The sequence below is a fragment of the Daldinia caldariorum genome (assembly GCF_022478825.1).
Source record: "Daldinia caldariorum strain CBS 122874 unplaced genomic scaffold F4812scaffold_1, whole genome shotgun sequence".
Taxonomy (NCBI): Eukaryota; Fungi; Ascomycota; class Sordariomycetes; order Xylariales; family Hypoxylaceae; genus Daldinia; species Daldinia caldariorum.
The window spans coordinates 3,469,083-3,491,382 of NW_025953037.1; the positions used below are offsets into that span (position 1 = coordinate 3,469,083).

General features: G+C 47.9%; 7 protein-coding genes across 7 annotated transcripts; 4 read left to right on the forward strand and 3 right to left on the reverse strand.

Moving 5' to 3' along the window:
- Positions 1-6: 6 nt before the first annotated feature.
- F4812DRAFT_411644 (uncharacterized protein) lies at positions 7-2,217 on the forward strand. The gene is made up of 7 exons (XM_047932641.1): positions 7-475; positions 548-604; positions 659-705; positions 767-954; positions 1,005-1,648; positions 1,739-1,870; positions 1,919-2,217. The coding sequence occupies exons 1-7, from the start codon at positions 371-373 to the stop codon at positions 2,111-2,113; spliced, it is 1,368 nt and encodes a 455-aa protein (XP_047795427.1). The 5' UTR covers positions 7-370; the 3' UTR covers positions 2,114-2,217.
- An 858-nt stretch (positions 2,218-3,075) lies between these two features.
- On the reverse strand, positions 3,076-3,691 carry F4812DRAFT_454930 (uncharacterized protein; the record flags this gene model as incomplete). Its single annotated transcript, XM_047936730.1, has 3 exons — positions 3,076-3,254; positions 3,332-3,427; positions 3,523-3,691. The coding sequence occupies 3 exons, from the start codon at positions 3,689-3,691 to the stop codon at positions 3,076-3,078; spliced, it is 444 nt and encodes a 147-aa protein (XP_047795428.1).
- A 616-nt stretch (positions 3,692-4,307) lies between these two features.
- Positions 4,308-8,435, reverse strand: F4812DRAFT_39717 (uncharacterized protein). The gene is made up of 2 exons (XM_047932174.1): positions 8,002-8,435; positions 4,308-7,929 (listed from the first exon to the last, which is right to left on the reverse strand). Exons 1-2 carry the CDS (start codon positions 8,246-8,248, stop codon positions 4,649-4,651), a joined length of 3,528 nt encoding a protein of 1,175 aa, XP_047795429.1. The 5' UTR covers positions 8,249-8,435; the 3' UTR covers positions 4,308-4,648.
- Positions 8,436-10,929: 2,494 nt separating this feature from the next.
- On the forward strand, positions 10,930-12,852 carry F4812DRAFT_411658 (activator of Hsp90 ATPase). Its single transcript, XM_047932642.1, has 4 exons — positions 10,930-11,690; positions 11,757-11,839; positions 11,901-12,556; positions 12,613-12,852. Exons 1-4 carry the CDS (start codon positions 11,468-11,470, stop codon positions 12,629-12,631), a joined length of 981 nt encoding a protein of 326 aa, XP_047795430.1. The 5' UTR covers positions 10,930-11,467; the 3' UTR covers positions 12,632-12,852.
- Positions 12,853-13,190: 338 nt separating this feature from the next.
- F4812DRAFT_411661 (glycoside hydrolase family 2 protein) lies at positions 13,191-17,205 on the forward strand. Its single transcript, XM_047932643.1, has 4 exons — positions 13,191-14,316; positions 14,369-15,317; positions 15,470-15,564; positions 15,635-17,205. Exons 1-4 carry the CDS (start codon positions 13,519-13,521, stop codon positions 17,045-17,047), a joined length of 3,255 nt encoding a protein of 1,084 aa, XP_047795431.1. The 5' UTR covers positions 13,191-13,518; the 3' UTR covers positions 17,048-17,205.
- Positions 17,206-17,430: 225 nt separating this feature from the next.
- F4812DRAFT_454934 (uncharacterized protein) lies at positions 17,431-18,147 on the reverse strand (the record flags this gene model as incomplete). Its single annotated transcript, XM_047936731.1, has 2 exons — positions 17,431-17,784; positions 17,923-18,147. The coding sequence occupies 2 exons, from the start codon at positions 18,145-18,147 to the stop codon at positions 17,431-17,433; spliced, it is 579 nt and encodes a 192-aa protein (XP_047795432.1).
- A 1,848-nt stretch (positions 18,148-19,995) lies between these two features.
- On the forward strand, positions 19,996-22,028 carry F4812DRAFT_411664 (Metalloprotease). The gene is made up of 4 exons (XM_047932644.1): positions 19,996-20,981; positions 21,035-21,262; positions 21,346-21,476; positions 21,562-22,028. The coding sequence occupies exons 1-4, from the start codon at positions 20,205-20,207 to the stop codon at positions 21,740-21,742; spliced, it is 1,317 nt and encodes a 438-aa protein (XP_047795433.1). The 5' UTR covers positions 19,996-20,204; the 3' UTR covers positions 21,743-22,028.
- The last annotated feature ends 272 nt before the right edge of the window (positions 22,029-22,300 follow it).

The following is a 22,300-nucleotide window of genomic DNA, read 5'->3' on the forward strand; positions in this document are numbered from 1 at the left end:
TGGGCGGTTGTTTATTACTCCACGACAGCATGGAAGTTTCACGCGACATCACACCAACCAGCAAACTTATAGATGCAGCTTGCCGCTTAATGATATCGCCACAGCATAATTCAACGAATTGTGCAAATGCCGACTATAATTGAGTCAATTATATGAGGCTCTGCTATCTGCTACGTAGAACCTCTCACAGTTAGGTACTGAGCAAATGCAATCCCACCTCAAAATATTGATACCCAGGCACCGTCCCGCCCCAATCTGTCTTTTCATCCTCCATTTCCACCCTGTGCTGGGGTGATCAGCATTGTGTCTCCAAGTCTAATGATAGATAAGAAATAACTTTCAAGCCACAGGCTTATTGCAGATAACAAGTATGGATTGGCCGAATGTTGATACTTGTTTTGACAATAACGACTTTGGGAATTTCAAGTATCTCAGCAGTCCATTCAAAATTACAAGGAAACTTCGATCAGACAAGGTTTGCGAGTCATAAATGAATACAGGATGTAATCGCAATTGCTAATTATCATTTCTCTTACCTTACCATTAGGAACTCGTATGCTGGAATATAAAATCTTCTGAAGACTTGAGGGAATGGATCGAGAAGGTTTGGAGCCAGGCACCCTACCGCATCCCTAAGCTTACTCTATACTTGTTATAGAACCAGTCCTCGATCCATGGTTCTTGTGAGCATGGAACGTTTGCCGTGTAGGTTGACTCAGGAGAGGAACGCAGCTTGAACAGAGCTTACATACCTGGTACTATACAGCATCTTTAGTCGGAACAGCAGCTTGGACTTTTCGACCCCGTCGTATCTTCCTATTTCAAAGCCTGAATTCAGTCAACTTATCGAATTATTCCGGATACACCGCTCAATAGTTCGGACGATTCGCCGGGAAATTACATACTTTTCCCGTACGCATCTCAACCATGGGGCAGTGGGATGTAACAACATCGGTAATCTATCGAATCTCTGCGAATGAAATGAGAATTACTAATCTCAGAAGTGTATACTGCGAGAACTAGTTCAGAATGGTCGGATGATGTTGCCCTCTCCTCAACATACTTGAGCCATAGGAAACTTAACTTGTCAGTTTTCTACGGATGCAATGATGAGCAGTCCTTCGATATTGAGAGGCGCTTATCAAACGCCGGCGATGCCATATATCACCCGGTGCTGACACCTGGTATCTTGATTGAACTTGACCGCAAGCGGCTCGTAGAGCGAGTAGACTCGGTCCTTGACCCGTTTGTGTCGTTTATGTCTAGCGCAGAAGCACTATGTTGTACTACTAGGGACCCCGAAAGTATCTTAAATAGAGACGGGGAGACAACCGACGACCTGTTATGTCTCTACAACAGCGCTAGTGAGTTGACGAAGGGAATTCGAAAAATTAAACGGCAGATCTCAGACATGTGCAAGCATATTGATGAGCTTGAGACCACATATACCGATATAAAAAGAAAGAGGAGCCTCTATAGGAGATCAGGCCTGAAGAAGAAGGATGGAGTCAAACTCCACCCGCCATTCATCGCATCAAATATCAATACTCGGATCCGCGAGCGTTTGTCAGAGATTGAAGCCGAGTACGATGAAAAGCTTGATGAGTGCCATATGGTTCTCGATGGTTTGAATTTCGCCACACAAATGGTAAGGCGACCTAGCAGCATGGATAGGAACTTTACGAGAATACGAATCTGGTATAAGGGGCGTAATGAAGCTAACCTGGCTACTGGATAGGCATCGGGACATGTCGCAAGACATCAAACATTCACTAATACTCGAATATCCATCGAAACGAAGCGAGATAACGCGCAAATGCGTTCAATCGCCATAGTCACTATGATATACCTACCATTAACCTCGGTTGCTGTGAGTCTTCTGTTCAATATAAAATTAGCGAGGGACTGACATATCAAGTCAATCTTCTCCATGGGAGTCTTCAACTGGGGGGCTACGGAGAGCCAACCCATACTGACATTCTACTTCTGGGTATACGTAGCCATTGGAGGTGGACTTACAGTTATAACACTTGCGTTATGGTGGGTACTAACTCGGCGCAGCTCGTCTGTAAAGGGTCACCATGAGGCAACTGAGATGGCGGTAATGGTCTGATCATATCTTACGCGAGTTGGGAGGGATTAATACGTAGGGCGTGTCTCCTTAACTAGGTTGATATTAGATACTCCCAGTTCCAATCCACTAATATTGTCCATAAGTATGAAAATAAAGTTTCTGTCGAACCCGGTAGACCAGAATCGTGGGGCATATGGATTTTCGACCATACGGTGGAACCCTCAGAAATGGTATTTTCATTGTTCCCGGTTTAGACATGCTTTGAAGATGCGGATGTTGTTTACAGGGGCTGGCGGAAAGGTAACATGGCCACATGCCGGTGGTGATCCTACTATCCCATCAGCCCCCACCGCTCGTAGAATATTAAGCCATGCTTGAGGATGAAACTATCTAATTAACAGATACCTTGAAAAGGTATGAACCCTCATGATGTTGGAATTATCTGCAATATCATCTTGTTGATAAGTCACGTAGGACGGCCTTGTTGATTCCCGTGTATTCGACAAAAACACGCCCCGATCGTTCCATCTCCTGATCCGGTACGTGGCAAACCCGTAGGAGCTGAGTCTGGCATGGATCCTATTGAGCTTGCGCTTGATCACGTATGTCCCGGCGAGAGAGGCTACTTCGAATTGTTGGAGAAGGACGAAAGCTCCGAGGAGAGTCGGGATGAAGTTAAGCAGGAGAAACTATGGACCAAAAGCGCCGAGTGATCAAAAGGCAACGAGGAGAATATAACTCTTACGGTCCGCTAGCATTTCACTTGCATACAATATCATACAAAAATGACTGCACATAATCTGAACCCTCGCATTACTCGAATCTATCCAAACTACTACTACCTAACCCACTCTTCAACCAACTTATCCCCCACCTCTTTCTCAAGCCCAGCGCCTTGGTCCCCTAGGGGCTAGGTGGGGGGTAAATCTACCTCAGGTATTTACCTAGGTAGGCTAGGTTACCTACTTAGGTAGGTGCCTATTATCGCGAAATTCCTCCCATCAGTCTTCAACAAGGAAGAAAGTAACCACTGCTAGGATCAGAGCAAGAGCTGCCGCAGATCCTACCAGGGCGGGGGCAAAGGTGCCCAGCATTGCAAGACTCGTCAGCGCTGCGAAGAGCCCTCCGGCCGGCGTAAATCCACCATACATCGCCGATTGGAAAGCAGCGGCAAGGGAGCCTTCTCAAGTCTTAGCGACACTTCTGCCGTCGATTTCAAGATTGAAGAGAATATAAATGAAAACGGCCTCATCTCACCTGCTATTACACCCGCCGGGCCGAAACCGAGGCCAAACCCTAATGTGACAAGGATTATAAAGGTAACTCCCCACACAGTTATCGCCCAGTATACGCCTAATGCCCATCAGTGAGCATGGAATCATCGTGGTGCCTTACATCCACCTTGATAGGTACCTAGGTAGATAGGTAGGTAGGTAGGAAATGCTTACGTCGACGTGAGATATACGCTACTAATGACTTTTTCCATCTGCCGAGGCCGCTCATTACCTTTTTCAACGCTCGAGGTAATTGAAAGGATCCTTTCGTGTTGAACTGCGCCATAGAAGAATCGTCGAGGTTCTTCACCTTAGTAGCGAAGGGGGAGAAAGTTGAAAACATTGCTGCTGCGTCAAAGGTCTTTTACACCTGCGGTCATGATATTTCAAAAGAAAAGGGATGTGGATGGGGAGAAAGTAATGACACTGGACTATCGAGACCTTTATGTCGATTTTGGTGGGATAACTCCCAGAGTTGTCCAAACAAACAGCCAGCAACACAAAGATTCGTGTAACAGCTACCTAACGGTTAGTTGCTTTGGCCTCTTTGCAACCTGCCCAATCGGAGTTCATCGTCAAAGGTCGACAAACGGTGGCGTTGTAGGTTACAGGAAATAGCTCGAATTTCAAGACGGATACTGGGCTGGAACTAACTGATAGCTTATTGAATAAATCAATGCATACACCGAATGTAGTGGAACATATTTCAATGTGCACATCGAACCTATCGCAGACGGTTGTATTAACAAGATGCATGACATTGTCTCGCCGATTATGTTGCCTGCCGAATATAGACCTGGTTTAGAAGTGAAGTATAAAAGCGTTTACAAGAGGGGAAAAAAAGCAATAGCGATGCGTAAAGCAATCCAACCAATCCAAACCAGAGTCAGTCACAAAAAGCATCACCACAAAGACATGATTCACCGGCGTCATAATATTTAATATGTGTATCCACCACGTATATAGGCCGGCTGGCTAATAAAGATAAGATATCCCGAATAGATTCCATCGTCTCAGCCCGAGAACCGCAAAGAGAGGTACCTTAGGTAAACAGAAAAATAACCGTGTCGTATAATCATCATATCCGTCATGAACTAAAAGGGGGTATCACACAAGCAAGCAAGCAAGCAAGCGCGCGCTAATATTCGGCTGCAAATGATTCATTTCATTACACCGACGCTCCCGCCTTGCAACTTTTTTGTTCGTTTTGGAAGTTTTTTTTTCCAACGTCTATAGTCTCAAGAAAACAACTCTGAACCGTAAATAAGAAAAAAAGGGGATGGGCGGTTTTTTTTTCTGCTTAGACGCCACCAACACCTCCGTCTTCGAGACTCTCGTCCCATCCGCCCGTCGACAGGAGCCACTCGCCCACGCGTTCCTTAACCCCTTTCATAGCTTCGCCGAGCGCGCTTTCCCATTGCTCCTGTACGACGCGCACTTTTTCTTTTAGATCATCCGTGAGCCTCGTCTGCTCGGCAGTACGCTCCTCCTCGATAACGCGGAGGTCTTGGCCCTCTGCCTCGCCCACCCTGGCGCGCGCGCTCATCACCGCCTCCTTGACTTCGTGCAACAGGCACAGCAGGTTCGTCTGCGACTCGATGAACTGGTACGTGCTCTTCTCGGCGTGGAGCAGCAGGCTGAACAGGTACTGCAGCGGGTGTCGGTGGTAGCTCGGGTTTTCGTCGTACTCGGCGGGTGGGATCTGGATGTGGAAGTGCCCATCGACCGATGCCGGGATCTTATCCAGGAGCCGTCGTAGGGGCGGCGCTAGGTCCCAGAATGCGTTGAGCTGCATGTCGACGCCGCGCGTCACGTTCTCCTCTACCACGTCTCGGAATTCGCAAGTGCGCTGCAGTACCTCGCCCGCAAACGCCCGCTTCCGCTTATAAGCGTCATCCATGAAGAAGGCTTCTGCCGTGTGGAGCTTCTCTTCGTTGCCGGATAGTCGGTACGGGGTAAGCACCATCTCCTTATAGCGGTCGTTGCGATTACTTAGTAAGTCATATATCTCGCGATGTAGCATTTCACGGGCCTCGAAAATCCATTTGAGTAGTGTTAGTTTCTCGAGGAGCTCTGGCTGTTCATCGCCTTCTTCCTGAGGCATATTGGGATCGGGCGCCTGAGTCTCGACGAAGAGGCGCGATCGTAATTCGTCGAAGAGTGACGTGGCTTGTGCGATACGGCCCGTGAGTAGTTCATTAAGTGGCATGACCACGGCGTTCTGGAACCGATCAAACTCCTGTTTTTCTATCTCCTTGGCTTTGGCATTTTCAGATGCCTGTGTGTCGGCCTCGATTGCGGCTGCTTCAGCATATGACATGTCGCCTGCGCTGATTTCCTGGTGCAGATTCGCGCGCAGTGATTTTAGTCTAGAAGAGGCTCCCTGAGCAGCTTCCTCACGTATCCTCTGGCTGTCGTGTAGAAACCGTTCCTTTGTCGCCTGAACCTCTTGCATATCGCTTAAAGATCTCACCCTTGTTCGAGTAGACGATAGTTCTGGGTGGTTATTATTTACTGCGGGGTGATGTCGGGGATAAGGCGGCGGTAGCGTTACTAGTCGTGATACATCCAGATGCGAAGGACTCGGAGTGTTCGGCGCGGATGACCCTAGAGATAAGAGAGAATTTCGAAATGGCTGAGGCGTACTCATCTCCTTTGATTCGTGCCACCCAACCTTTTCCGGGGGGTATTCATTCTCCGAATAATGCTTGCTCGACCCGGCATGACTTCCCGCGGTACTTGGTTCATCTTCCCATTGCAGAGCTTCTCGCGCTTCTTTTGGCACGCCCATGTACTTTGACTCGCGTTTTGACCTTTCCATTCTATTCGACTCTCCACCGCCGGATTCCGTTTCCCACCAGCGACTTGCCGGTCGACCCCGTGAGCTCGACCCATCCAGCTGTTCACTAACGCTCATACTGAGAATAGGCGATAATGACGGCATATACTGCGAAGCCCAGTTCCCACTTACGGGACCATTGGCAGGCGAGCTGGAGGTCGGTAAATTTGCGGACGGTGGTGCAGAGTTGGATTGCACCTGTTCGCGGAAAACAGACGTCATCGAGTTCCGTTGCGATCTTGGTTCCGACATCTGCGGTGTCCATTCTCCTGATTGTGAATTTGTTGAATCGCGGCGCATCTTCATGGGACGGAATAAGTCCCGGGTGAGGTCGAAAATCTCAGACCCCATAGCTCCGATCGCTGACGCATATCTCTCCCGACGTAATCGAGACTCATGGACTATGAAATCGGCAAATAATTTTACCCGCTCAGCATCTGACTCCGCCGCTACCTCCTGATTGGCAAAGGCTTGGAAACGCTCTATGCTTCCTCGGCAGAATTGCTCAGGAGTCTGACCAACCACGGCTTGTTTAGTTGTGGGATAAGTTGAATCAGTAGACAGGTTGCCGTTCATTAAGCTACGTATATCTGGTCGTGCTTGAGAGGAATTTGAGGCCGATCGGCTCTGTGGCGGTGGTGTAGGGAGGGCTTTTGGGGCGATCGGGTGACCCAGCTCTGCGACCTGATACGCCTTTTGCGGACGTGGGGAAAAGGGTGGCGTCGGTGTCTCTGGATGTGATGCGGTAGAGGGACGAGGAGTTAAATTTCTAGAATCCACGTTGGCGTCATCTCCAGATCTTGGCGTATCGGCGATTGTTTTACCACCGCTTCGAGGCGTCCCCCTGTGAACTGATAATCTGCGGGATAGACTTGACCCATTAGGAACTATAATGTCAGATAAAGGTTGAATTCCATCCTCCGCTCTTTGTCGAGTCCGACTCTCATTTCGTCTTTCGCGTAAGGACTTTTCACCACGAACGGCACCCGTCCGGTTTAGCCCGGCAGAGCTGGATCCGGAGCCTGAATCGGGGACAGCCGGCGGGCTAGATGCAGCGGCAGCAGCTGTATCAATAGTTAACCCAATTCGATCGGGCGATCTACTGCGTACTTGTTGCTCGTCGCTTACCCAGTCAGCAGGGGTCGGAGGGACAGGGCCAAGTGCAGTCACTCCGTTGGGAGGTGGTCTTCTAGTAGGAGGGGAAACAATAGGCTCACTTGTCCTATTAAGACTTTGTGATCTGGACTGGGCTGGAGGAGGGCCTGGAGGAGGCGGTGGTAAGGGCATTCCGGGCTCCCATCTCGATTGCGATGTAGATCTAGACCTAGCCGACGTTGGCGTCTCAACTGCACTCGCCGATGCTGCTCTGCGGGAACTAGGGGGTATGGAAGGTGGTGTATTTTCTGCTGAGTTGAGGGGACTGGGAACCTGAATCGTAAGGGTTTGGGGTCGAGTTAATGAATTAGAAGGGTGAGGATCGGGAGGTGATATAGATTCCGGAGTACCTCGGTCTCTCCGTCTTGTTAATGATGATAAGCCAAAACGCCTATCTCGAGAGCCGCCACGTCCATTTGACCCCGGTGGTGGAGGAAAGCTTTGGTTATTTGGCGGTTCCGGCGAAGGCCGATGGACACTTGAAGCGGGAATCCGCGCGGCGGAGATATTTGCTGGCGGCGTCTCATGGACCGTATTGGTTGGCCTCTGACTCCGAGGAGGGGAATAAGGTGGAGGTGGCGCCGGGACTGGCGCATTCGACTCCATCAGCTTACTTCCACGGCGCGACGACTCGAAATATCAGATGGGTGGTAACTTACCTTGCGGGTTTAGTGTTAACGGCGGGGGAGGGCCCACCGCAGAAGTGGGCGCCCATTCCTGAGGATTATAGGGCTGTATTGAACTAGCTGGTGTTTGGAGCCCAGCGAAAGCATGTGGTGAAGCAATTGAGACAGCAGAATGTGGCGTGTTTAGCTGATTATGATAACCTCCAAGTGCTGTGGTTCTTAATGGATTAAGAGCCTGGCGAAGACGAGAGGTTGTGCCATCGCGCTGACTAGTCATCATCACGTATAGTGGCCGTAGCCCGTGTTAATAGAGGCGCGCAAGTAGAGCGATAGCAGGTAGTTTCGAGGGGAGGGGCGTTGACGCGGGTTGGACGTTAATTACTAAACGCCCTTTATGTTTTATATCTTAAATGGTCTGACGAGTCGACGCTGGCTGCGTTGCCTTCAACCTCCCGTCCTTCAGCCGAGTATATAAGAAACTCTATTATCGCCAATTGCTCCCATGACCCAACTTACCATATATCGCATAGGGATGAAGGAATATAGAAAGACCGACGGATATTTTAAAGGCGCGGCTGAGAAGATGCTGTGCAATGTGGGAGGAAGAGGGTGTAAAAGATAAAAAGTAATGGAGGGACAGGATAGGGTGATGATTCTAAATCCCCTGGTCTAAAGACGTGGGGGATGGGGCGTCTCTTGGCAGATCCCTGGATGCCTGCAATAGGCTACACAGGCTCATAAATTTGGTTAATGGCTGATGGGCAGGTAAATTCCGAGAGAAACGGACGTGATCTTTTCCACTTACACAATTTATCCCCCCATATATCTACACGTATCTAGTGGACCGCGTGAGATATGTAAATAGAGGCCGTATATATGGGGGGTCTTTTTTCAACCCCTTGCCCCCTTTAGTGTTTGGGTAGACCTTCTCTGCGGTCTCATCTTGGTAAATCGAGATGCCAAAACTGCAGGCAAAAACATCGTATACTACCTTCTGTAACAACCTAGCCCATAGCACTGCATAAGACCCGAACATCGGCCACTATAGGATTATGCGAGAAGATCCTCCGTATAAACCTTATACCAGGTAGGTAGTTCATTAAAATCTGAACAAGGTACCTATACTTGGTAGGACTATTCTAAAGTCGGTTCTCTTACTTTCATGCTAATAGGACCCCATCTGCACCATTGAAGGTGCTTTTAATCAAGATACTGTTGAACGAGCGAATGAGAAATATGGTAGTGCGCTGCAAAGCATCGAGGACGTGCTGAAGGGCGGTCCTGGTGGGCCGACAGGTCAAGTTGGGATTAGGGGGCTCCGGTACTTAGAAGTCGGTAAACACCAACAGACATAGATTATTGGTTAGATGTGTGGGTCGAGTTCTATCTATATTTGGAAACGGAAGACCACTGTTAGACCTCATTGGTTAAGATCTTCTTTCTCTCTCGTGGTTTTGGTCTTCGGGCGCTTAAGAGTTGCAGCTTCATTGAACTCTCCACTTTAGGGTAAAGTTGATTGGTTTATCCCTTGTGCTGGATCACTACCTGCACCAAGTCGGGATAGTTATATTCTGGCCTTGTCAGTAAGGTTATATAGGTACTATAATAAAGATCATAATGTAGAGCCAATGATTTCCCTCCTACTATATATCATTCGTGCACGTATATGAGGTGCGGATTGTTCAACATACTATATATGCATTGATCATCCGCGAAATCTGCTACCCGATGCAGAGTAACACACCGAAATTCGTAGGTGATGGTTGATGTGCATAAAGGATGCAAGCTGTAAGCACATATACGATCTGGGATCTATAATAGAATGTTGAGAGGATTCAAGAGTCAACTAAAGAAAAGGTCTCTTACAGTTAGACTTACATAGGGACCTAAGGTAGGTGCTAGGTATCTCATATTCGTATGTCAGATAGCTATACCTGATACTTAATGTATCGGTATCGAGATTAAAGATCACCCCGCGCTCTGATGATGTCCATGGTTGAGGACCTGCCAGGTACGGATAGTCTAATTGCTGGTTAGCATTGACCGGTTGATATAAATAAAATAGTATACGGTCCGTCCTAACCGTGGTACCTTTTGCACGTAGAAATTTCAGTAACGAATGAGCCTTTTTTTTCTTGGCCAATTCTATACCCTAAAAATGGATAGAAGCCAATCCGAAGACGAGATATGTAAAAGGGGGTTAGTTTTCACTGCAAGGATCCATCTTTGAAGCTGTTCTACCGGAACACAACATCTAAGGTATCCAATTTTACGTCGATGGCGATAAGGCAATGTATGACAATAATATCTAGGTAGGTAGATAATAATATGTTAGCATGTTGACTCTCACTGACTGAGGGTCCAGATGTAACCTGAGTTGCATATGAAGTAGAGTTAGGGGCTAGAGCCTGGCTCTTCTAATAATTCCAATAAATTGGTGTTAGTTTTGTAAGGCTCAACTTGTTCGTCGAAATGTACCTAAATTAAATGTAGCATCCGGGATTAAGAGGTAATATCTGTATGATCACAGGTGTTGTTCACATCGTCTTGTGCATCTTTGTGAGGTACTGTGCAATTTAGGGGAATTTTTAAAGATTAAATTTTGTTCTGTTTGTTGTTCTATCTATTCACCTCTAGTGTGTGATAAGACGTAAGAGTGAGAGATTTGAGAATGAGAGATCGCAAGTTTGAATTTCGAAATAAGAGGTATGGGAGTACGAAGTACATGTACCAGGTACTAATAGTAGGTACCTAACCCAACCTAGATGTATTATGTGGGGCTCTCCTTGACGGACCCCTCGGAGCTTGATTACCTAACCTAAGGTAGTGCACATTTTTGAAAAGTGGAACCTTGGCTTACCTAGGTTCAGAATTAAGCGGACCGATGTTTCGCCGAATAAGAAAAAAACTTTTTATTCTCATTGGCAGAAATATTTCATCTTGACCTTGAACTTCGTTGCAATTCTAGAGCTTTCCGCTGCATTTTCTTCTGCCCTTTAGAATCTTACAACAGTCTTTCTTATTGTTGGCCAGGTGCCCTCCAATGCCAATATTTCCAGTTCTTCTATTCAATTCGTTAGTTATGCTTGCAGATTGATTCTGTAGTCAACTCATCCCGTCCATCTGTCATCGGTAAGCCTCACTTCGTCTTGCCTCTCTTTTACTTATTTCTACAACTTCTACATCTACAAAGCTTTTCCCCCTTTGTAGATTTTTTCTTGTAGATTCTCTGATGATACACCAGCTGGCACCAGTCATAGAGCGACTTGTACTCCCTTTCGTTGATGACCAATAGCTGTAGTCTTTAAGACTCATATCTGATTCAAACTCTACATTTTTACATTTACTTTTCTTTATATATATATAAAGAAGAAGAAGAAGAAGAAGAAGAAAAATCAGCCGCAGCTCCAATTGCCAATTTGCTAACGTATCCTCGTTCCCTTACAGCTTTCCAACCACATCCAACCTTCGTACGAATTATCCTTCTCCAAAGTCCACCATGGTTCTCCACAACCCAAACAACTGGCATTGGGTCAGCAAGAATGCCGGTGAATGGACTAGGCAATGGTTCGAAGAGAATCTGACCAAGATCTCGGCTGAAGATGGAGAGGTCACTGCCAAGATTAATAAGGTTGTCAGCATGGACGGGGATGTTGACGTGAGCCAACGAAAAGGCAAGGTTATCACCATTTATGACGTGAAACTCGTCTTAGAATACTCTGGTGAGTCAACTAACTTGTTAACTGCTACACGTATGGATGAATAGCAAATCATCTAACCTAGACTAGGAGCCGCTCCTGGCGAAGAGGATGTCTCAGGTACAATCACCATACCTGAAGTTGCCCATGATACCGACGAAGACGATTTTGTGGTAGGTGTCCTATAGTTATTAGCTTTTTTTCAAGACGTGATTAGCGCTAATATTAAAAAAGTTTGACATAGACGTCTACTCGGAGTCGCAAGAGAAGCAACCAGTGAAAGATCTAGTTCGATCCAAGATCACGCCGCAGCTTCGGAAGGAATTCGCGAAGCTTACACCGGCTTTAATTGCTGAACACGGCAAAGATATTCAACACGCCGCTGGCACGAATCCCTCGAGTGGATTTACCTCGCCCAAGTATCACGCACCCACCGGAACCACGCCGAAGCCTGAAACTAGTGCTAGCGCTCAGAAGAACAGTGGCAGCGTAGTCAACACGACCACAGTAACAGATCAGGAGGAATTCCGAACTACTGCTGCTGAGTTGTACCAGACGTTCACCGACCCGCAACGTTTAGCTGCCTTTACACGAGCACCCCCAAAGAGATTTGATGGGGCTAAAAAGGGTGGCAAGTTTGAGCTGTTTGACGGTAACGTCTCGGGTGAATTTGAAGAACTTGAGGAGCCGACCAAGATCGCCCAGACGTGGCGGCTAAACCAATGGCCGGCTGGTCACTACTCCAAACAGGTAATTGAGTTCGACCAGAACGATGTAGACGGCGTAACTGTGATGAGGGTCACTTGGAGTGGCGTGCCTGTAGGTCAGGAAGAAGTGACCAAGCGCAACTGGGAGGAGTACTACGTGAAGAGCATCAAGAAGACTTTCGGGTAAGTTTGCATAATTGATGCTATTCGACCCTTGGATACGAGCTAACATGGAAAAGATTCGGAACAATCCTATAGTTGAAAGCATCATGGTTGGCCCACGGCGTTCTTAGGTTCAATGGCGTAATTGGTTAAACATTCAATCAGCCCTCATGGGCGATTGTTTGGCCATTTTCATAAGTTCGTAATCGTAAAGTAGAGGCCTGGGTGTCGAGCAGTCCCCCACTAGAACTTTATATGATAAAAAGTGCTTTAAGATTAAGAGATAACGATATTAAATGATAATAATTTTTCCAGAATATCTACTTGTTCTTTGTCGCATCTTTACCTCGAAGTCTTTGCCCTACAGCCAAGTTATACTAGGTACCTAAATACCTAATGCTGCAGGACATTTCGTCAATTTACGTTGTAGGGCTTTGAACAACCCTCAACTTTAATAACGATAAAACGAACGAGATTATGAAGCTTGTATTTTATTGGAACATTAAGCTTCGTCTCCAACCTCCAACCTCCCCCCGGTCTCAAATCCCCAGCCTCCGCGTCCGCACGGGGCAATCCGAGCCAATTAGGAAGTTGGAAGTCTACGTCACTTATTTTAAGTTAACTTCACGCCTGCCATCTTAGTCTTCCGATACATAGTATATATAAAAGCGACCCCTCAAGGAAGGAGTTGACGCTGCGGAAGAGTTGGTTGCTTTCTCGAACAATAGGTACCTTCGTTAAGTACTTACCTCTATCGAAATGCTAGAATTATAAAATTGTTCCGGCCCCCTGCTTTCCCAATTTATCGTGCGATCTCTTTCTTGTGAGATCTGATTTTACAAGTTATCGTTTGCGATCGCAATACTTGCCTATCATCTTTTTACATTCGCTAGTCAATGACGAAGATTATAAAGTAAAACCTTCTCCGGGCTCAACTTCGCGGCGCTCCCATTCAATCTTTGAGATTTTATTATTCTTTCGCTATGTCTTCTTCTAATACCTCTAAGCCCTCCTCTTCTATGCATGAGGCGAACTTGGTAATCCGTCAAGATACCAGCATACATGTAGATTTACATGTCGCTAGTTCCAATCTAAGTCCCAGTTCCAGTTCCAGTTCCAGCCCGGGATCGTTAGATATCGCGACTCCGGCATCTAGCCAGGATGAAGTAAATAGGAGCGAGGTCCAGCCGAAACAAATTCCCGACTGGAGTAATCATAAAGTCATCCATCGAAATACTCTCCCGCCCCGAAGTCACTTCTATCTTTACGACATGGAGAGCGATGCCATCAGTGCCAACGAGAATCTCTCTAGGGCGGCTTCGCTCTCTGGCACCTGGGGGTTCGAATTATCACCTAGTCCGTTCAAAGGTTCAAGAGATTTTTACAGATCCAATTTCGACCATACGAAATGGGACCTTATTAAGGTGCCTGGCATGTGGCAGCTCCAAGGATTCGGCAAGGGACCTCAGTACACGAATGTCAACTTCCCTTTCCCAGTCGATCCTCCACATGTCCCGTATGACGACAACGAATGCGGGCGGTACGTCAAGCGCTTCACTGTGCCGGATAGACTTAAGGATGGCGATAACCAATGGCGGCTTTGGTTCGAGGGTGTTGATTCGGCATTTACCGTCTGGTTGAACGGGAAGGAAGTTGGCTATTCGCAGGGCTCGAGAAACCCGAGCGAATTTGACGTATCTCCGTTCCTTAAGCTCGAAAACGAAAACACTCTGTGCGTTGAGGTTTACCAGCGATGCGACGGAAGTTATATCGAAGATCAGGTATGTTTAATACTCACGGGCTATATCTTACCAATTCTAACTTTTCTCCAAGGACCAATGGTGGCTTAGCGGTATCTTCAGGGACGTCTGGTTACATTCGTTTCCTCCTGTTCATCTCGAGGACTTCCATGTTCAGACGTACCTCGACGACAACTACAGGGACGCATTGCTCACGATAGACGTTAGGCTGAATGACCCCTATAGTAAAGTCCATGTCAAGCTTCTCGACGGCCAAGGCTATAATGTCATTGCAGATATTCGTGCAGGACGATCCCGGCGAAGAAATCTTGTGTATCAGATTAAAAACCCCGAGAAATGGACCGCGGAGACGCCGTATCTGTACACATTAGTACTATCCGTCGGTGCCGCGTACGTTACTCAGAAAGTAGGGTTCCGTATGACCGAACTTATCGATGGCGTTTTCTGCGTTAACGGCAAGCCGATCAAGATCCGTGGGGTGAATCGCCACGAACATAACTCAGTATCGGGGAGAACAGTCCCGTATGAAGATCTAAAACATGACCTCCTACAAATGAAGACATTTAATATCAATGCCGTACGCACATCTCATTATCCGAACGACCCTCGCATGTACGACATCGCGGATGAAATCGGGCTTTGGGTATTGGACGAAGCGGACCTCGAATGTCACGGCTTTGGCGAAGTCGGCGGTGATCCGGCAAGTTTTACGTCGAACAACCCCGAGTGGGAAGAGGCCTATGTAGACCGCGCGGTACAAATGGTGGCGCGAGACAAAAACCACCCGAGTATTATCATGTGGTCCCTTGGGAACGAGGCGTTCTACGGCAGCAATCACCAGGCGATGTACGACGCCATCAAGAACATTGATGAGACGCGTCTTATACATTACGAGGGCGATCAAGAAGCTCAGACTGCGGACGTATTCAGTCGAATGTATACACCTGTCGACGAAATGATAAAACACGCAGAAGAGAAGGATTGGAAGAAGCCATTCGTTATGTGCGAATTCGCCCATGCTAGTAAGTAATATCAATATTTATACTTTCCCCTTTCTACTTCTCTCGAGAGCAAAAGCCTATTTGTCAAGCCGATTAAGGGGATACGCCTCGAAAGTCGTCTGAAATATCTCGAGGTGGTTTTTCCGAGGATCAATCATTGATTATTTCTGTAGTGGGTAATGGTCCAGGTGCCATACAAGAATACATTGAAGCATTTTACCAATATCCACGGTTAATGGGAGGTTTCGTATGGGAGTGGGCAAACCACGTAAGTCCATACTGCCAGGTACCTAAACTTAACAAAGTTCTTCCATTGAAACTAACCTACTATTCCATAGGGTCTTCTCACACAGACCAAAGACGGCGAGAGGTATTACGGCTACGGCGGAGACTTCCAACCCGACGAGCCTCACGATGGCAATTTCGTAATGGACGGGCTTTGCGATTCGCTACACAACGCCGGCCCAGGGCTCGACGAATATAGCAAAGCCATCGAGCCGGTCCAAGTACTCTCCGTAAAAGACAACGAAGTCACAATCATAAACCGCTACGACTTCCTAACCCTAGATCATCTCCAGTGCTTCTGGGGCCTCGTCTCCGACCGCCAGGAAATGTTCGGAGACGAAATTGTCATCCCGGCGGGAGTGAAACCGCATACCAAGGCAACTTTGATACTCGGCGGCCTGCCGAAGACTTTCTCCGCAGAAACGTGGCTCGACTTGGACTTCATAACGCGCCCCGAGAGCAAATGGATACCTCCCGGACGAGTCGTAGCCCGAGGCCAGTTGCCACTAGCCCCGCCCCCATCCCTCGCTCTCCTTAAATCCCTCTCTACGCCCTCCCGCCCACGCGTCCAGCGCAAGGACGAGATGCTCTACGTCACGCTCCGGTCCGGCAGCACATTCGGCTTCAACACCAGCAGCGGGACCTTGTCCTCGCTAACACACACCTCGAACCCAGACCGCAACCTCATCACCGTGCCCCTGACCCTCGACTTCTACCGCGCGCTGACGGACAACGACCGCGGCGGGCCCCACGGCAAGGAATGGCTCGAGCGCAGGGTACACCAGACGCGGCACCACTTCTTGCAAGTGACCACCACCACCGAGACAGAATCCAGCGGCTGTACCGTCGTCGTGGTAAAAGGCCGCGTAGCTCCCCCGGTCCTAGCCTGGGCCGTCGACACGACGATCACCTACACGCTAACATCCGAGCACTGCAGCATCCGGGTTCAAGCCAAGCCCACGGGCCCCCTGTTACCATCCACCTTCGCGCGCTTCGGCCTCTCCTTCGGGCTGCGCGACGTGCGCGTCGTGCAGTGGTTCGGCCGGGGCCCGGGGGAGTCGTACGCGGACAAGAAGCGCGCGCAGGAGATGAACACGTGGGGGCGGCTCGCGGACGAGCTGTTCCGCCACTACGAGTTCCCGCAGGACAGCGGGAACCGGACCGACGTGCGGTGGGTCGAGCTGCGGACGCGCTGGGGCGACGAGGGCGAGTACCCGGATCGCCTGCTGAGGGCGCGGTTCGGGGACCATGGAGGGGCTAGTTTTAGCGTAAGCCCGTACAGCACGGGCGATGTAGACCAGTGCAGGCACCCATATGAGCTTTTTAGAAGAAAAAGAGACGATCATATGGTAAGGCTGGACTGGTATCACCATGGCCTGGGCACGGGGAGTTGCGGGCCTGCCACCCTACGAGAATACCAGCTGAGGACGGATCAGGAGTTCGATGTCGAGGTATTGCTAGATTAAGCCGTATCATAATATAATGACTAAGTAGTATTCATTCATTGGCTGGCTGTATTAGGTACCCAGGCTGGGACGACCAAGTTGTCGGTATATAACAGGTAAAAAGCTAAACCAGCGCGCGCATTTTCTTGACCATTAATTCAAATCATTTCTTCCCATTACCACAACATCATACAAGGCCGCCCAAAGCTATAAATCCATGAAAAGGACATTGTAATAACCTATTCCATCAAAATTTCGCAATAGTATCTGCATCCAGAAGCCCAGAAAATGAATCTATACAGCTCCAAGCCGACATATACCTATGATTGGTCTTCCCGGTAAAGACGTTATTTTCCAGAACAGCAAACCCACTGTTAGGATAGTAATGGGATTACTGCCCCAGATCAGGTGTACTGCCAACACCCAAAGTCCTCAGCGACGCCGTGTAGTGTGAGACCGACGGCATCAATGCAACCGGTCAGATTGAATATGGCGGTTCCAGCATACAAGCGATAGCTAGCACCCGTACCAGCCATGTATTCTTCTACTTGGGGGCATAATTTAACACCACCAGAGCTAGAGCCATCAACTGGCAGGAAGTCGAGTACTTCGCGAGTTGGATCGCAATCTGATAAGACTGTCTTGTTGAACCAACCGCCCGTGAAGGAACCTACGGGCTCATATGACGAGTGTGCCTGTGTGTATGATATCTGACCTGAGGGTGCGACGTAAATGGCTTGACCACCGGGGACTTCTACCTATAGGTGGATATTTCCATTAGTACCTAAAGAGAAGTCATAGAGGCAATGATCGGGCAATAATAGAAGACGAAACTTGTAGCATATTATAAGGCCCCTTAAGCATGTTTAGAGTAAGCGTGTTTAGTGTAAACTCACAGCCATAGCGGTCAAACCAGCGTACACAAGGGAAGTTTGCGTCTCAGGGCATTTGACGCCCTGGGGACAGTAGGTCGCGGGCCCTGAAAGGCCGGCGTAAAAACCCTGAGCGGCGGCATTCAGTAAAGCCCCGTCAACTTCGGTGTTTGGTGCGAAGACAGTGAGGAAGTATGTGGTCGCCGAGACGAGAGTAGAGTAAGCGAGAAAGAGCAGTAAGAAGTACATCGTGTATGTCATCGGCTATCCTTAAAAGGCCCAACGAAGATGAGATGTTTGATAGGATAGGAAAGGGGGGTTATTGGTGAGATGATTAACACAGCTGGTAGAAACCTAAGATAGGTGTGAACCTGTTAACGAGAGTGGGTGAATCGTAATGACTTTCGATTCTTGCCGTGTCCAATGGCACCAATTACATAGGACCCGTAGGTACCCGACAGTTCGAGAGTCTGATTTAAGTGAGGGAATTTGAGATGTGTAGAATAAAATGAGTTGAGGACTTGAAGACCGTACCTAGAAGATGTATAACGTTATACATCGTTATACATCGTTATATGATGTTATACATTGTGAGAGAGGAAACAGCCGTCTACGTACTGCTTGAGACACGTTCGCCCTTTCCCTTCATTTCTTCTCATCCAAAGACTGCGCCTTCATCTCTTCGTGCTTGCTCCTTCTCTCTTCTATTGGAAGCGAGCGGATAGCACATGCCCGTACTTATACTACCTAGGTACCTCCTATATGAATACTACGTCATACACGATGAGCCTATCCCCACGGAAGGTTTCCCAACTTAAAAGGAGGCAATAACTCCCTGCTCCTCTCTTTCCATCGATACTTGACCCAATCTAAAGTTGTAAGTGATAGAAAATCAAATTACGCCTTACCTTAGGTATGTACAATACATGCAGCGGTATATCCGCCGTTGTCAGCCTAATCGATATATGTCAACGCCCGTTGAAGCCGTAAAGGTGGGCGAATGTAACAGGTACGATAAGAAAAAACATCAGCTGATCTCGACCTCAGTCAGCGAATTTGTCTTTGGTGTTGAACGTCTGTTCAGTCGAGTACATCGAAGCGCCTTACCTAGGTAGACACCCAGATACACATGTATATGAGGTACGTAAGGTTGTATCTCATACCTTTCAAATTGATATGGACGCAGTAGTCGCTTCCAATTCACATAATTAAAATGCTTACCTTATGTAAGGTAACGAGCTTCAAGTTTAGGAAGCCACTGATGATGTTTATTGTCGGAGGTACCTACCTAGGTAGGTAGGTATTTGGTAGGTGGCCAGGGTGCTGTAGCTCCTCTATGTAGAACCTAGATGGCCCACTTATAGTCCCTAACGTTGACGCGTAACCTTCTCAAACCGCGTCCATCATGAAACGAAATAGTTCATAATTCTTGTCATACGACCGAAAACCAGGTCTAGCAGAAACTATCTAGAGAAAAACCCCCCACCCAATAGATCAGCACCGTTTCCTTGTTTGTCTCTGCTCCAGAAATAAATGTGCATGACGAAGCCCCCACGCCTACCCCAGGGCTTCTGACCATTTTCGGACAGGTTCGAGGCAAGATCTAGCTCTTATTGGCTCCGGATGTGACGATGCAACGACTTATAGTGCATATATATACTCTAGCTCAACTCCAATACTAATCCTAGGTACCTACCTGTATGGGACCGAGATGGGCTATAAAACCGGTAATGGCAGTTTGCACTATTCTCGATTCAACAAACGAACGAACTTATTCGGTAATAGGATATACTAATCTTTAGGCATACATGTACGATTCGTACGTCTATATCAGTAAGCCAGGTCATGCCCTGGTATTGTTCAGGTGATGTTTTAGGTTAGGTTAGAGGTGCCTTTCTATCAGTCACGCTTTCACAGATGTCCTTATCTGGTGATAGGTACCTCTATGCTTGTTTATCATCGAAGGCAGCTAGAGTTTACCTAATAATAGCATATCGTGGCAGGACCTTTCGTGTTAGTCTACTTTCCCTGGATATGACTTTGTATGCCTATAAATCTGGTACTTGAACTTGCCCCGGCACTAAATTTCCAAGGAAACTCGTCTCCATCCTGGACTACCTAACCTATACATATCCACGACCGAAGCCTTAAAGATCATTTCCACCTAGATATTACCATATTACCTACATAACTTCTGTTGTCATTGTCCAAGAAACCTTGTGTCATTACTTCGTCCTAATACTCCTATAGACCTCAAGTATACTAGTCCTCGTCTTCTAACTCATCCTTTAGCTTGAAGCCCCTATATGCCCCGATTGCCTATTCAAGTTTCCAAGATGGCCACCCGCAACCATCGCCATGTCTGCTACGTAGTTCCTCCTTATATGCTTAACGCCATTGCCGAAAGCAGTCACAACTTGGACCGTATCCGCGAGTCTGCCCGCTATGCCCTCAACCTCCACAAGACTTACTGCGAGAAGCGGGAGAAGCGCTTTGCAGCCCTCAGCGCTCCTCGCGGCAGCAAAGCCGCTAATGTTCACCGACAACAAGCCATAGTGCCTGACCACATGCTTGAGCACATTGCCAGCTGCGAAGATGTGGACGATGATACCCGTGCTTGCGCCAAAAGGGACCTAGAACATATTAGAAGTATCCATGCCAAGTACCAAGCAACTCAGGGCCTCCATGCCGAGTCGTCCGACCAGAAGGCAGGTATAACTACTGAGAAAGCTTCCGATACAGCCGAAAAGACTTACCGCGCTGTCTATGATGCTGGACACGATTCCAACGAGGCCAATCTTCCCGGTAAAGTGGTGCGGGTGGAAGGCCAAAAAGCGTCCAATGACGAGTCCGCCAACGAGGCCTACGACAACGCCGGTCTCGTGCTCTCCTTCTATGCCGACATATTCAACTGGAAGTCGATCGACAACAAGAACATGCACGTCATCAGCTCGGTGCACTTCGGGCAGAACTACGAAAACGCATTTTGGGATCCCGAGATCGCCCAGATGGTGTACGGCGACGGGCACGACTTTCTAACCAACTTCACCGGTTGCATAGACGTTATTGGTCACGAGCTTACTGTAAGGCTTTTGTTACACCAAAACCCGATCACGCTTTATTGACTCTTGTCCAGCATGCTGTTACCGAGCACACCTCACCGCTTGACTACATGGGCCAGAGCGGCGCCCTGAACGAACACGTATCGGACGTCTTTGGCATCATGATCAAGCAAAGAGTTGAAGATGAAACCGCTGACAAGGCTGACTGGCTGATTGGCGAGTACTGCCTTATGCCCGGTGTCAAGGGCGTGGCTCTGCGAAGCATGAAGGCCCCTGGCACAGCTTACAATGACCCCCGTTTTGTAAGAATCCTACCGTTTCTATTCCTTCTTTAGTTGATTTATGAAATCCGGCAACATAGCTGCTGACCTGTTGTTACTATTAGGGCAAAGATCCTCAGCCAGCTCATTTCAAAGACTACAGGCTCACATTCGAGGACAACGGGGGTGTGCATCTCTATTCGGGTATCCCGAACAAGGCTTTCTATAATGCTTCCGTTGCATTTGGCGGCTACTCGTAAGTACTCTCCCAATTGATATCTATTCCAGGGATCTGGATCATCATTGAACTATTCACAGCTAGGTATTAACGAACCGTACAGATGGGAGAAAGCCGGCAAAATATGGTGGGAGACGATGAACAGCGGCCAGATACCCTCTCGCTGCACCTTTATCCAATTCGCAGACGTCACGGTGGATAAGGCCGAAGAGCTCTTCGGGGCAGATGCTGCGGCTATTGTCCGCAAGGCTTGGAATGATGTGGGCGTCGCCAGAAAGTCCTAGGGGGGAGGCTGCGACCCCAGCTAAATGAGATGATTCGTTGAGTATCTAAACGGGACTCGGATTCCAAAAGCAAGTCGAGGGATCGATTGTACCCGCCCCCTATTAGACTGGACGAGGTGCCGGGTATAAGATCGCTAGGACGGGGGTCATAATAAACGTTGAAAAAACCACTCGTTAGGTACCTCCTATAGAGGAGTCCCCCTAGGTACCTATCTATTGTATGTTTGAATTAGCTTTTCGAGTATGGAGCATTGCTAGATAGAATTTGATTTTCTGTTTTCTACCGTATTTTGGAACTTCACATGCTTTATTGGTTATCTGACAATAGTCAATTCTACTACTTAGGGGTACTACGTCGAACTTGTGTAGACAACACTAATATCATAGAAGGCGAATAGCGCTTCATACCTATTATTCAACCGAAACAGATCGGTACATCTACTACCTAGCCGTATTGACTATTATCATTATCGGTTGTAGGGGCCACTCTAAAGCACTGAACCTCTACACAGTTTTCCGGGCCAAAAATCTGACTCATAAAGCCAAGTCTTGCTGCAA